This window comes from Haemorhous mexicanus, chromosome 10, assembly GCF_027477595.1.
Source record: "Haemorhous mexicanus isolate bHaeMex1 chromosome 10, bHaeMex1.pri, whole genome shotgun sequence".
Lineage (NCBI taxonomy): Eukaryota > Metazoa > Chordata > Aves > Passeriformes > Fringillidae > Haemorhous > Haemorhous mexicanus.
This window is the reverse complement of record NC_082350.1, coordinates 14,140,849-14,155,561: the sequence shown is the minus strand read 5'-3', so window position 1 is coordinate 14,155,561 and position 14,713 is coordinate 14,140,849. Positions and strand designations below refer to the sequence as shown.

The 14,713-nt window shown below is 38.1% G+C and overlaps 1 protein-coding gene across 6 annotated transcripts in view; it reads left to right on the top strand.

The window, feature by feature from the left end:
- The window catches only part of DLG1 (discs large MAGUK scaffold protein 1), a 143,088-nt gene that overhangs the window by 98,887 nt on the left and 29,488 nt on the right, over positions 1-14,713 (top strand). For all 6 annotated transcript variants that reach the window (XM_059855419.1, XM_059855418.1, XM_059855417.1 and 3 more), the window contains 3 exons: positions 5,387-5,513; positions 7,297-7,453; positions 8,532-8,634. In XM_059855419.1, the coding sequence (XP_059711402.1) occupies positions 5,387-5,513; positions 7,297-7,453; positions 8,532-8,634 (387 nt within the window). The remainder of the gene's footprint in view (positions 1-5,386; positions 5,514-7,296; positions 7,454-8,531; positions 8,635-14,713) is intronic.

Below are 14,713 nucleotides of genomic sequence, written 5' to 3'. Positions count from 1 at the left end.
AGAACATTCAGGGTTGAATTACAATGTGAAGAAATATTGGAGTTGGGTATACTTAAGAGTGTTATTAGCATTTAGTGGCTGGAGAAATGGAAGATAATGATGTAACTGCATATTTCCAAGTCTGAATAGACTGACTTTTCTGGATGACCAGTTTTACTCATGTTGTCACATGAAATGGTTCTAGGAGAGACTTATTTTAGGTATTGCTTTGTTTCCTGCCATTAGATATATGCAATTGATATGCAGCACTGATCTGTTTAGGTACTACTTATGAAAAAAAGGAACACTTTGGGACTGACAGATGTAATTGACAACAGTATGTAAAGAACAACAAACTAAAGTGCAGCACAACAGAGACTGAAGCACCTTATAAGCCCATCATTTATTGGCAATAGCTACAGTATCTTAAAATCTATTTGTAAGCTGATTGAATTACAATTTGGAGCTAATTAGGTTTTATCTCCACTGTGTTATTAGAGGTATGCTCTGGAAGGCTCCATTCCTTGACATATCTAATTTTTAGCCTCCACTGATTCTTCCCCAGTTTTCTACTCATGTATATTATGGTTAGAGGGCAGCCATTTTCCCTTACTGTATCTAGTTTGTTCAATAACCTTTCCCACTGTTTCCTTGGAAAGTAGACTTCCTGTTCTCTCTCCATGTAACTGGACTTTTCATATATTTCACCTGGAATTCATATTTTTTGGAAAAGAGAAATCTGATTTTTACCTAATGTTCCTGGTAATGTTGCAGTAATGCAGTTACACTGCTGTGGATGGGATGTGACAAAGATTGAATTATCTCTTACTGCTGCACCTTGACTCAATCATTGGAATATTTATGTTGTTAGTCTTTTGTGGGGTCAAAGACAAAACCTGTAGAAGATTTGAGGGGAGGGGGGCAGAGAAGGAGCTGATTTTTGGTAGCTAATAAATCAATGACAGTGGCAAAGGTGGCTGTTGGTTGTTGGACCTCTTGTCATGCAGAGATATTAACTTCTCTCAGATGGTGGATGAACTGGAGGCTCAGTTCATTGAAGGCAATTGCATCAAAACACGGAGCCATAAGAGAGTGCCTTCTTGAAGAGTACCTTCTCACCATGTCCAGTGGCTGGACAGATCAGGGAGGTTCTCTCAAGTTATGTTCCCACATAACTGCCATGAGGATGTCCTCTGCCATCTTGCCATGAGTCCTTAATTTCTCAGTAAGTGTGACTTGGTGTCACATCCATTACAAGAGATAAATGGCCTGGTCACACGTGAAGGCTCCTTTTGTCTCACTGCCATCCTTCCCCCAGAGTTTCTTTCTGCTCTCCCTCTAAGGGTGATCTGGGAGATGGTGGCATTCTGTGCAGCCCAGTATCCCATCCTTTGTGGGAAGTGTATTTCTATCCTTTTACTGAGAAGAGAAAAGCCAGTCTCCTGACCTTGTCATGTACCTCAAGCTCCAGCAGCTGCTTCTGGGAACCTTTCTCCTCCAACTCAAGTATTCTGAAAAAACAGTCATGGAAGTTTTTCTCAGATTCTAGGCATCTTGTGTCTCTTTGTCTTTTAATGACCCTTGACAAGGTTTGTGGGCTGTCTGTACTTTTGAGTAGATTTTCTGAGTTTTATTTCATTTAGCTACAGTTCCCTTGAATCCTCTTTCTGAAGATACTGTTTTTCACTGTTTCTGGTAGACTAAAGAACATTCCTCTGCAAAGTGCTGGGTTCTTTGATGAAACTTCAGTCTGTTTCTTTTCCTTACAACAGGAAAGCCTTTTCTACTCAAGGGTCCATGAGCTTCTGTCTCTGTTGATCAAAGTGCTGCTGGCTGTTATTGCAGCTGGTGAGGAGACTGAACCTACTGCCAGAATTTTGAACCCAAAGCAGACCTGAAGGTCTTGCCGAGGTGTTTAGTGACTTAATTCCAGGAAATCAGTTCAGTCCTGTCCTCAGTCTTTCACTTATGAAACACAACTGTGTGTTTCTGAGCTGCTAAATGCTATTTTTTTAATACAGGGCAGAACAGAAGCTTTTCCAGTACCTGTCAGCATTTGCACATTTACAGTGGAAATCTCAAAGGGGGACATCAGTCTCCTCAAAGGCTGATTCTGCTTTTGCAACTGGAAAGCCTCTGCTTTCTGCAAGAAGCTGCTCAGTCAGATAAAACTCTTACCAAAAAATAGTGGCACCTGTATGTAGTGTTTTATACTGCATTGAGCAGAGTAGTACAGGGCTCAAGAGCTTTAGGTTGGGGATTCTGAAGTGCTTTTACCAGATGGCAGATATTGAAGAGGTATTTTCTTGGATCACCTGGATTGTGAGGCAGTGCTGAAACAGTTACCAGGCTTCTTTCTTCACCTACTCATCTGCAGCTGTTTTGAGACATGTATTTGCAATCCTCCTTCCTATTTCTGCCCATGAGAGTCCTTTTAGCCATGTTCTTAGGAGTTCAGTCCTACCACAGAGGAGAAGTAAGATGTGCACAGAGGCTCCCTGTGACCATCTACTACAAGTGATGTTAAGGTAGAAACTCTATTAAATGTGAGCTGCTCACTTACAGAACTCTTGGGAGGGGTATTTGTTTGCACTCCTGTAGTAGGAGTAACATCTACACAGTAGTGTGGCCTTGTCAGGTGATCTGGTAGCTCAAATGAAAGGACCAGATAAGTTAGTATCCATCTATATAATGAAATCATTTGATATTTCCTAGGGATTAGTGCCTTAGAATCAAGGGATGTTTGAAAAGGAGGTTTCTGAGATTCTGATTTATGGCAGTATTTATTGGGAAGAGTACAGATGTTGTGTCAACATTGTGCACCTGAGGCTGAAAATTGACTTCTGTTTGATATTTATCAGAGTGAGTGAATGGCTTCCAGCTGCCTGTGGGGGAAGTTACTGTTGAAAATCCTGTTAGAGAAGAATTGGGGCTGTTTGAGACCAGAGATTCAGCAGGGAATGAATATGGAACAAAAAGCTTATGGTTGTTTGCTGTTGCTCTAGAGACTGGGATGTGTCTGGGTGATGAAAGCTTGGCCAGAGACCTGGAATTGCTGTGCCTGTTTCTATTGCTTCTGTGAGATTTATCTTTTAGCTCAAGAGAGGATTCCTTTAAAGATATTATCAGTGATGCATTTTTGAGTCCTAATTAATGTCACAGTATTTTTGTGCTTTTGTGTGTTGGTGCAGTATTTTCACTCGGCACTGAGAAATAAAATTTGGAAGGGAGGGAATAATCAGTTTCTTCACTAGACATGGATGCCTTATCATTTCTTAAGTGGCTTAAGTACAGGAAGAGAAGAATATGTAATAACAGTAAAAGACAATGAAGTTTTAATTTTATTGCCCATTTTAGAGATTATACTTGTGGTTGGTGTCCTCAGTTTACAGATAATAGGAAAATAATAGAAATCTTCCTTTTTTTTTTTTTTTTGTCTATAACTGTCTTATGTAAAGGAGAGGGTGGATTTGGAAATGGAATTTCTTCTTAAGAGTCTGACTTTTTCTGTCAAAGCAAGTTGCTTTTATGCATGCAGTTTCCTGTTCATCCAAAAGACAGTTCCTTTATCACTTCCATCAGTAATAATATTTACCTGGAAATAGAAGTTTAGACCTCATTTAGGATTCAAAAAGTGATGGCTTGCCTTTTATTTCTGTCACATTCCTCATGAATATGCTGCAGCTGTAATTTCCATCTGAAGCAGTTTCAGGAGAGGTGCAGACATGGTTTAGTGCAGAAGCTCCACGGAGAGCAGCCTCTTTGTGCTTTTATAGGTTTGCTTTCATAGCACTGAGAGCACCAGCCTTGAGAAAGGACCAGGCTGTTACAAGCAAGTAGCACGTGTAAAACTTTAGGAAGGATGCAGCCAGTGCTGTTGTGGAACTGTCCACAGGTCTGAAATAATAAACTGTTACATTGATCAATAGCTGACTTTTAGTCATAGGGTGAAAGGATAAAAAATTTAAAAAATAAGGTCATGTAATAGGTGGTGTGTATGTTTCTGAACACAGTGCAGTTAAAAGCTGCAAGAACCTGAAAAACAATTAAATGAGAAGTACTGTAAGTCAATGAATATAGAATTTGTATCTAATCTTTTCCTATAAAATATGCATCATTATGGCTACCATTGGCTTGTTAAAAGCAATTTCAATTTCATTTTGTGGAATGAGATAATTTAGTACAGAAACAGAATGTACAGAGCTGCTATACTGTGTAACACTTGTTCAGATTTTTTAATCAACACCCATTTTCCTTTACTTGGAAAAGAGCTCATAATATCTTACATTTCATTTTTTGTGCTTTAGCTTTAAAATTTTCTGAGAAAAAACAAAATAACTGATTTTGTGTGGTTTTGTTTTAAGCAAAACGTGTGTGCTTTTGAACTGTTGAAACTGTTCAAGGTGGATTTTAATGCTTGCTGATATGTTGACAGTGTTGTCCTGATGCATATGATGCCGTATGAAGAATTTACTGCACACAGGTTTACTAGGAATCTAGAACAATACAGGCACAATCCAGCCCAGATTGGGTGGTTTGGAATGTATATATGTATATATATATAAATAGCAAATATATAATGTGTATATATCTCAAGACTACTCTTGATAAGTTTGTGTATGATCCAGACTTTTTTACAATGGCTTAAAAAGGAAAAACCAAATGGAGAATGTGCAGATTGCTTCATCAGTCTGTGTCATGTATGTTCAGTTAAAGAGCTTTGGGTTTATATAAATCCTCAAAGGTCAGCTACCCCATCAGATACAGCAAGTAAGGGCAAAGAGTCTGGCAGCTTTAATAATAATGAATCTGTGAAGAGTCCCCACCCTTCATGTTTAAGCCTCAAAGTTTGAAGCACATATGCCAGGGGAAAAAACATTTCCAATTGTAGAACATTCTTTGTAATAGCAAACAGTGGGTATGCCTGTGCCTTAATGAGCACTTAAAATTGATGTGCCTAACTTGGAAATATCATGCACCTTCTTAATTATTTATTGGAACGATTCTCCTGGTGTTGTAGAAGATTTTCCATCAATTGTAATCATTAAGATGCTAAATTTCTTCTAGTATGTGTGTTGCGGTTCAGTTAAAACTTTGCTTCAGTCAAGTTAAAGACAGCTTTAAAACAGATAAATCTCCAGACTGTTCCCATGGGCTTCAGCTATCCACAGTAACTGCTTTTAAAAAAGTTTGTTTTGAGACACAATGAAACTGAAAAATTTGCTTACTGACTTAGTGAGGAGACTGGGGAATGAACAGATTTAACACGCTATTTTAGAACTGATATTTATAATATTTCATTTCAAATGCTATAGTTTGTTTTTAAAAGAGGTCACTCCTTTTTTTGCAGCTCTTTTTTTCGTATTATCCTAATGTCTTTGCTTGTTTTCCTTCCCCCTCTGTGAAGCTTATTCTCAGCCAGTGGATAACCATATCAGCCCATCTGCCTACCTGGGACAGTCCCTGCCCCCAGCATCACCAGGGCGATACTCACCAGTTCCCAAGGGAATGCTTGGAGATGATGAGATCACCAGGTAATGAGCAACCAAAGCTAAGTGTCAGATTGAATAACCAGGGGAGCTCCAAAATGTGTTAGTGGGCAAAATACTAGGGAATGCTGTATTTTATTTCAAGAAATAGATGATAGTTTTTTAACTCTTGTAAATGTTGTAAGGATAAAACTATGTATATTTGTGTATACACACCCACACACTTTATTTATTGGTCCAAAAATAGCATTAAAAGCAGAAAGCCTTGGAAATGCTGCATGCATTGACAGAGATTTTTAGGATGGTAATATGAGCAGACCAGAGATTCTCTTATTTTAAATCAAGCAGTGTTTGGGTCCTCCCTGCCTCCACAGACAAGGGTTTGTTTTGATGGATTCTAAATCCAGAAGGGCTGGAGAGCTCTTAATCCTTTCCCATTAACAGACCTTTCATTCCTTCGCTGATTCAGTAGATTGCATTGATCTTTTGTTCATCATTGATGATAAAGGGAAGCTCTTGTAATTTTGTTGCCCTTCTGTTCTGCAAGTTTAGGGATGTTACACTGCACTTTCAGCATGCTGTTGCTGCATTCTGTGTCACACCATCATCTGATATGGCTAATGTCACTCAGATTCCAAGGCAGGGTCCACCCAGGATTGAAGTGGCATAATAAACTGGAGAATTGATATTAGTGTAGTGGAAGGTAGGATATGTCTTTGTACTGATTTTTAACTTAGGGTTAGGAAGACATATAAGTCAAAATGATTCTGTCCTGTTGATATCATTATGGTTTTATTGCTCTCCTTTTAAATTACTGTAAAAGACAGTTTTTAGATTTCTTCTAAAATGCAAGGCCTATTCAGAAAATGTTTCTATTTTCTTTAACATACCATGTCATATTACACTCTCTCCATCCCAAAAAGAGGTTTATAAATTTTATGTTATTTTAAAAGATGCTGCATCTTTTTGTTTTCTCTTCTGCTCTGTTTTTGTTAATGTATTGGTGTGATCCAGAGCAATATGTATAGAGATTTTCACAATATCATTTATTTGTAATAGAATAGTACTCTGAAAAAATGAATATAGTTGATGGAGGTGAAATTTAAGAAATTGACCTTAATATGATTTAATAGCTAGTGCAAAAATTGAGTGACTTTTAAAGATTGGACTAGATGATACTTTTTGCTTTAGAAAAAAAAAGCAGCTTCTTACTTTATGCTGTAAATTAATAATTAATACCTCCAAATATTTAATGTCCATTAATTGTTCTTTAGTGCTCTCTAGTGATTTTTGAAATGCAGTGCACAGTTTCTCTGCTTTATTAGAAATGTCTTTTTCTGAGATCATTTATGCTTTGCTTGTATTAAATCGAGCAGCAGATAATAGATTTTTGGAAGGAGTCTTTCTGCATTAGAATTTGACTGGCTTTATCAATATTTTCTTTCCTCCCCTCATTCTCAAGGTAGGAGGGGATCCTATGAAAAAAAGTGCAACAACTTGGTTTAGTTTAACTTCTTCAATTGCAGTCACTTTGCCAAAATTGACAATTGTATCTGAGAATGTCACAACCTACACTGACGTTCCTGAACAATATCGAAAATATTAAGTATTGACATTTAGGGCTGAATAGGATTGTAGCATAATAGGAATTTATTTATGTATTTATTTATACATACATACATACCTACGTACATACTTACAGATTTGTTCAGTTCACCTAACAACAATTAGGAGATTTCGTTTTGCATCTAGAAGCTTTTGTAATTGTTTATTTTACTTTTACGCATATCTAGTGACCAAGATTTCATATTCCTTTCTTTTCCTTCAGGGAGCCTAGAAAGGTTGTCCTACATCGAGGATCAACAGGTCTTGGTTTCAACATTGTTGGAGGAGAAGATGGAGAAGGAATTTTCATCTCTTTCATCCTTGCAGGAGGGCCAGCTGACCTGAGTGGAGAGCTTAGGAAAGGAGATCGTATAATTTCTGTAGGATTCTTTGTTTCTTTTATTTAAACAGCAATAAAAGTTTCCCCCTCCCTGCATATTAATATCAATCAATGATATACAAAAAATCTTATTAACTGAGCTAAAATTGAGATAATGGAACAGATATACTTCTAAACTGTCTTTCAGAACTTTAGTCTGCTTCAGTTTCTCATCTATAACCTGATTAAAACAGCACTTCCCTCTCAGAGACATTCAGTGAAGACATTAACTTATCTTAGTCTCATAGCTGAGGGCTGTGTGTGTCTCAATTGAAAGAATACAGGTTTCAGAAATAACCCTTCTAATGAGATGGAGACACTCGGCTGCAGTGTCTAAAATTGGATCTTTACTTCCTGAAGTAGCTGCTGAACCTCCCATTAATCTTAAAATGTTCCATCTCATACCTCTCTAAGGGCTTCTTCTATACTAGTATTGAAAGTCATAAATATTTTGTGTTTCTTTGTGAAATTATTTAATTTATTGAGAATCATTTATTTGGGCAATTACATTGTATTTTGGGAGTTATTTAAGAGGAATTATGTTAGTAAGAGCTGTTACTAAAACTGGTATTAAAGCATATCTTTATTTTAGTTTGAACTATGAAAACAGCTTTTGGTTTAAAATGTGGAACACATGTTTCTGCTGCATTTTTTTGGTGATGCTGTTTTTAAATCTGCTGCATTTAAAACAATGCCAGATTCATGGAGGGTGTTGCCTGTCACTGGGTGTGGTGACAGCATGGTCTGTAGGTATTGTTTGGCTAAGAAAGTCCCTGAACCATCACAAAAAGTAACATTCTCTGTTTCTCCTTAAGAATGCTATTTTTTTTTTCTTTGTAAGACAAAAATTGGCCATTCACTGAGTGATATACTGTGATAGTCTTAGTAATTCTTAAGAGGGGTATATGTGAGAGAGGATCTTATTGACTTGATTTCAGGAACAATGCTGGGAACTGGGGAAATACACATGGCGTGGAAACTAGTTTGTATCCAGTTAATTTTTTTCCACAGGAGTGTGTTCTGTGGTGATAAACACAAGCATTAATTTTGATGAAGGGCTTTTTTTGTATTACTTGTAGGTAAATGGAGTAGATCTAAAAGCAGCGACCCATGAACAGGCAGCAGCAGCCCTGAAGAACGCAGGCCAGGCAGTGACTATTGTAGCTCAGTACCGTCCAGAAGGTAAGGGCTGCTTTATCCATTCAAGTTCTCTTGTACAACTTGAACCTCAGAGAAAGATAATCTACAGTGTCCTTCCAGCAAACACCTCTTCTGAAACAAATCATGTCATGGATGTTGTCACATACATGTTAGCAGAATTGCAAGTGGTCAGATTGGAATATCTGCAAGTGTTGCTGCCATGGCTTGGCTACATTTCTTGCTTTCATTACTGCAGAATTTCTGTTTCTTCAGTAAATATTGTTACTGTCATAACATGAAAATTAATCCAGTACATCCAGAATTTAATAGAAATATCCTATTGTTCTTTCATATTTCCAGTTGTGTTCATGCTTTAATATGGTGGTTTAATATGCTTTAATAGTAGAAAGATAGAAGACTAATTCCTTCTTTGTTGTGTTGATTCAGATGACCTGAGGAGGCCATCAGGTTTTCATTCCTTGATTTCACACTGAGATGTTATTTCTGTTTATCCAGCAGTTTTTTCTGGTCCAGAGTAGACTGCAGCTGATGCTGATTAACCATCCTTGTGTGTTCTGCAGAGCACTACATCATCAATAGACATATTTGTCCTCTTGTTTTTCTGCAGCACATTTCAAATACCTCTATTTGAAACTTTAACAATTTAATAGTGTAGAATGAAATACTTGTCTGTAAACTCATCTATTATTGGTGTTACATATACTGAGGCATTTTTGTTGTTTTGTGAATTGTGATGATCAGCAAACTTCTACAATTTTGCTAAATTGGTTGGCCCAGCACTGAATCTTACTTGCAGAGACTTGTCTGTTTGAAACTTTCCTTTAGCAGTAATGTCAAGGGGTAAGTGTCAGTGTCCATCAGGACTGGACATGGAGCAGGACTCCTGCTTTCATCTGTTAGGTGGCTGATAGCACACTTTAGTCGTTCTTTGTTTCTTCTTTTCTGTCATGTTTCTTCTATCCTGACTGACTCAAGTGTTTGAAGCATTAGCTTTCACATTCCCAACCCCACCACCTGCATCCACATCACATCTCTCCCCTGACCCAGGAATTCTATTCATAGTAAGGCCAAATCCCTACAGGCAGCCCATGTTGCCAATGCCTGTATTGTCTCAGGAGGCTGTATCTTGGTCACATGTTCCATCTGTACATTGCTGTGGTCCAGGATTAATTTTCCAACTTTGCTCACTCTGAGGCTGCCTTTTAAAAAGAACAGTAAGGTCAGCATTGGTTCTGAAATATTTGCTTTGGCTGTGTGTTAGAGTTGTCAAATATTTCTGTTGATACACATTTGGTCTATCCTCTGCTTGGCTCTTCAGTGTTGTCAACTTTTTATGAATAAATGTGTGTATGTGGGTGTGTTTTTATAATTATCCTCATTTTTTGTTTCTGCCATTTGGAAACAGGTTAATGGGTATTAAAATATTCATAAAGTTGTTGTTCATTATTGGTGTTTCTCAAATGTCTTCATAAAGGTGGAGAGCATCAGTTATAACTGGATTGCATATGTATTTTATTTATATTTATGAATCCAGCAGGATTTTGTAAAAGATGCTGACAGCTAGGACAGATCAAGGAGATTCTAGACATCCATCAGAGTTCATTATAACTGAGTAAAGAGATTCAGTATGATGGGAGCATTTGGAAGACACTTGGGACTGGCTCACTTCACTCCCTGTTATTGTATATGACAGTTTGTGTGTTCATAGATGTGGTGGGGAATGCTAATTTATGTTTTTACATCCTATCACATTTCCTATTTTCCCATCATAAATTTCCCATTTGTCTTTCTACTCCTATTTTTGGGAAAAGAGGATTTTTGCAAGCAGTTCTCTCATAGGAAAGCCTGAGTTAGGCTGTAGAAAAATGAATCACTGGAAAACCTTTCTCATGCAAAGGCTTGAATTTTCCATGTCTCTCTCTTCAAATCCATGGTAACTAAACTCCTAATTACTGGGTTTGGGGTAGGCTATTATGACTGAATGAAATTGATTTTATTGAATTTGGGCTCAAATTATGTAACTGCTGGCTTTTCTTTCCCTTAAATCTCCACAATGTTCCTTGGTTATGGAATTGAGTGAAAACAGATATAATTACATTCTTTAAAATGTCTTTCTGGGCATTCCTTTTGTTTCCAGGAGTGTTCAGTAGATTTGAGGGATGCCTTAAAAAGTTTTTCTACTCCACTGAATTAAATTTTAGCAGCTTGCCAGCATTCTTTGGAACAGGTAAAAGCCAAACATGGAATGTGAGTGTGTTCTGCTGTTTACAGAAGTGGCTCAGGCATCAGGCACCCCCACAACTGCACTCAGTTGGCCTCAGGCTTTCTCCTTGTAGACTCCAGGCTTTGTCTTGCAGCTTGCCAGGAGCTAATGTTGCAAACTGGTCACCAGTTGGGTAGTGCTGGTGCATCCTTCTGTGGTCCATGGATGCCATGGGTGTCATCCAGAGTCTTCCTGGTTGGACACATCAGTGGGTTTAGACCTGTAGGGGCTGGATGCTGCAGAGGGATCTATTGCAGGAGATGAGCAAAAGTTTGTGAAACAGGAATTAACCTGTAGCAATGGGGTTGGGAAGTCAGGATGTTCTTCTCATTTCCATCTTTATTTGGAAGCTTTTCCTTACTCCTTTGCTGGTACTACAAATTTCTTCCTCCTTTCAGGACATCACTCATGAATAAAAAGGGATTTTGCTTTACTGTCAATTCAACTGGAAAAGAAATACGGTTGACCTGGAGCAGTTTCAAAGCAAGAAATGTTGCTTCAGTACAAAAAAGTGTTTTGATAAGCCATTCTAATTCAGTGGCTTCTGATCCATTTAATTTTCATGCTGCTCCCTGGCTCTGCAGACACCTCAGTGCCACACTGCTGTGTCTCTGGGTTTCTGCAGAGCTAGAATGGCAAGGGAGAATTGTAATGTTGGTGCAGAGGAAAGAGAGGAAGCAGTAAGCAATTTGGATATATGTGTATCTCCTGGGAGTGGGGATTCAGGTCAGCAGTGTGATCATGCTGCATAGCAGGGACACAGGAACCTGAGTGCTTGAAGGGAATGTAGTGAGGGGAGGAGCAGCAAGGGGGAAGTAGAGGACTGCACAGATTACAGTTCTGGGAGGGCTCTGTGTTTCACATTGATACCCATTGTTACATTCATTCAAATGAAAAGGTCATCTGAAATGTAAAAATAATTTTGCCTCACAGTTCAGAATTTCTGGAAGGTTATATTTTGCCACTCCAAAAAGGTATGAGGTGCCAGTGGGCTGCCATGCCTGTATTATAGTTTGAGTGCATTTAAGTGTTTAAAAATAATAGAATAGCCAAACAAATAGATTTAAAAATATTTGACTGAAATAGGATAGAAAATTATTTAGTGGGTTAAGTTTTCTGTTGTAGTTATACTCTGCTAGATCAGAACTGAGCTGTACTAAGGATGTGGATAACATTAACTGCAGTTATGTAACTGTGAGCCTGCTCTTGGAGGGCCTTGAAGAAGGCAGCAGGCCAAGTCTGTTGGCATCAGCAGTCATTCACTGGTCACCTCATCTTTCCCCAAAGCAGGGCAAAATTCAGATAAGCCTGTCATGACAGAAAAAGTGTACCAGCCCTTTCTGTTTCCCAAGGATTCACCTGACATATCAAAAATAAAATTATAATATTTTTTTCTGAAAGTGGTAAGATGTTTAAGTGATCAGATTAGCTTCATGTTCTTAGGTGATCTGGTGGATCAGTGTAAGATTAGGAGAAGGTGGAACCAAAACATCAAGAGAAGATTTCAAAGTATTTTTGTAAAGCATCTTCTTCTGAACCTACATTGTTCATATAGGTAGTTAACACATATTCTTTCAGTTTTATTAACGGAAACTCAGTTTTCTTCATTCTCTCTTGTCTTAAAAACAAATGACTCAAAAGAAAAAAAAAAAGGAGGAAACACAAAAATTTTGTTAGAGCTCTCTGCTCATTGGCCAGTGTGTGGCTGATTTTTTTATTTACAATGCTGCATTTATGTGATTCAAAAGAGAATAACTGAGCTCTGGGAAATGGTGCCATTTTTGTATGTATAAGCTAAGATTGTTTTCTGAGCATTAGTCTTGAAATATATTGTACATCTTCTCTCTGCAAAAGCCTGGCTGGGGTAGCATGAAGCCAGTAATGCTTGTGCAAAATTTAATTTTCAGTAATTGTTTTTTATCGAGGCTGAGCTTCCTCTGCTTTCTAGATGAGGACATGGATTTTCTTAAATAAAGGTGGTTCAAATAATCAGTGCATCCTGATTTCATAAAATGAAAAATTCTTAAAAAAAAAAACTGCCAAAAGGGTTTGGCTTGTTTTTGGGTATGTGGTCCCTGGTTTCCAGGTTTCTGTTCTTGCTTGTTTTGTGCCTGGTTCTACTCATTTGCAAGTAATCTAGATTAGTCAATTAGAGTATTTTCGAAACTGGACCCATTAAGATTAGGAAAAGGGTTTTGCTATATATAGCCCTGATAGACACTATAAGGCGGCTTACACTTGTTTTAATCCTTTAAAACCTCACTCCTACTCTTTAATATACTAAATAAAATTGCTTGTGAATGCTTGCTAAGCCTTCAGCAACATTTTTAGTGGATTCACCTCAGCAGTGACTGGACCTAGTCTCTTTCTGAGTTTTCCGGAGTGTGTGGGAGGTGTCCTTAACTAAATTCAAATGCAGTTTTTCTAATCCTTTGAAATTCCTTGGCACAGTCTTTCAAGTGATTAATGAGATACAAGCTCATTAAACATTAGAGTATATGAAAGTCACCAACAGCATGTGGAATTCCTTCTGGTCTGTCCCAGGCAATGTTCATATCAAATGACAAGCATTGCAGCAAAATATCTCCTCAAAAATGATTTATGATGTTTTTATTGGGGTCCATGCATTTTAAAAGAAAAATGGAAAGATCAATGGAGGATCAGTATGATGGTGGCCATCCTAACTACCAGACTCCATTTCTCTCTTTGGAGGCACCAGGAAAAGGAAAATTGAATATTCTGCAAGTTGAGAAAAGCCTATAAATCAGTAGTTATATAAAATTGTCAGCACAAGAGTCCTGCTTAGACAGATCCAATAGGCCCTGCTAAAGAGGGCTTTCCATAGACAGATGGGAAGAGGGAAGCAAGGGGCATACTTTTTTAATGAAAGTGAACTTGTTCAGCTCTACGTGGGTTCACTGTATGTAAGAATCTCTGCCATCTGTTCCCTGTGCGCACATCCCGGCTTCCTTCAGTCGCTGCTCCTCCTGTGCTGTTTGCTGCATTTCCATCCCTTGTGCAGCCTTCTGCTCTCCTGCCCATTTGCTAGAATGTGTGCTCCAGACCAGATGCATTTCCGTTGCAGCCATGTTTTCCTCTTCCCCTGCCTGCACAGACAGTTTTTCTGTGGATCTGTGTTTTGTTGCCCATCAGATGGGCAGTCCAGGAGAGTTTCATAGATCAGATCCTTTCTGGAGTTCTTGTTTTCTGGTCAAGTAAATACTGACATTAAAAACATTACAGATTTCTAGGTAAAATCACTTGAGCAGCTGGGAATTAGAGTAATCTTCTAAGATTTGCTAATCTTCCCTCCTTTTTGTTTCTTGCTTGGAATACATGCAGACATAGAGCAGATTTAGTCTAGTTTTGCACCATCTGCTTATCCAGTGTAATTTTAAAGTTTAAACTTGAGCCCAGATGCATTCATTCTCTGTTCTTAACAACTGATTATGTGTCAACCTGAGTAGGCTTTGGGTTTTTTCCTTTGGTGATGGTGGGGTTCTGTTGGATCAATGCCATGAATTGAAGCAGGAGAGGAGGTGCTTGCTCAATCTCGCTGTTATGTCAGTAGATACTATCTAGAATAGTATATATTCCCTCCCCGCCTCTAAACTTCCTGGGAACTTTGAGAAAATTCTGGTCAAGAAAAGATGCCCTTATTCTAATGCTCTCATTTTATTGTGTTTTGTGGTAATTTTGCTGCCTGTTATCTTTTATTTCATGTATATCAGCAGCAGCTTTCCTAAAACTGAGACCTTAAAAGTTGATTCTGAGTGAAGTTTCATTCACTGCTGCTGCATATACATCTGGTTTTGGAGCCTGACCAAATTCTTTCTG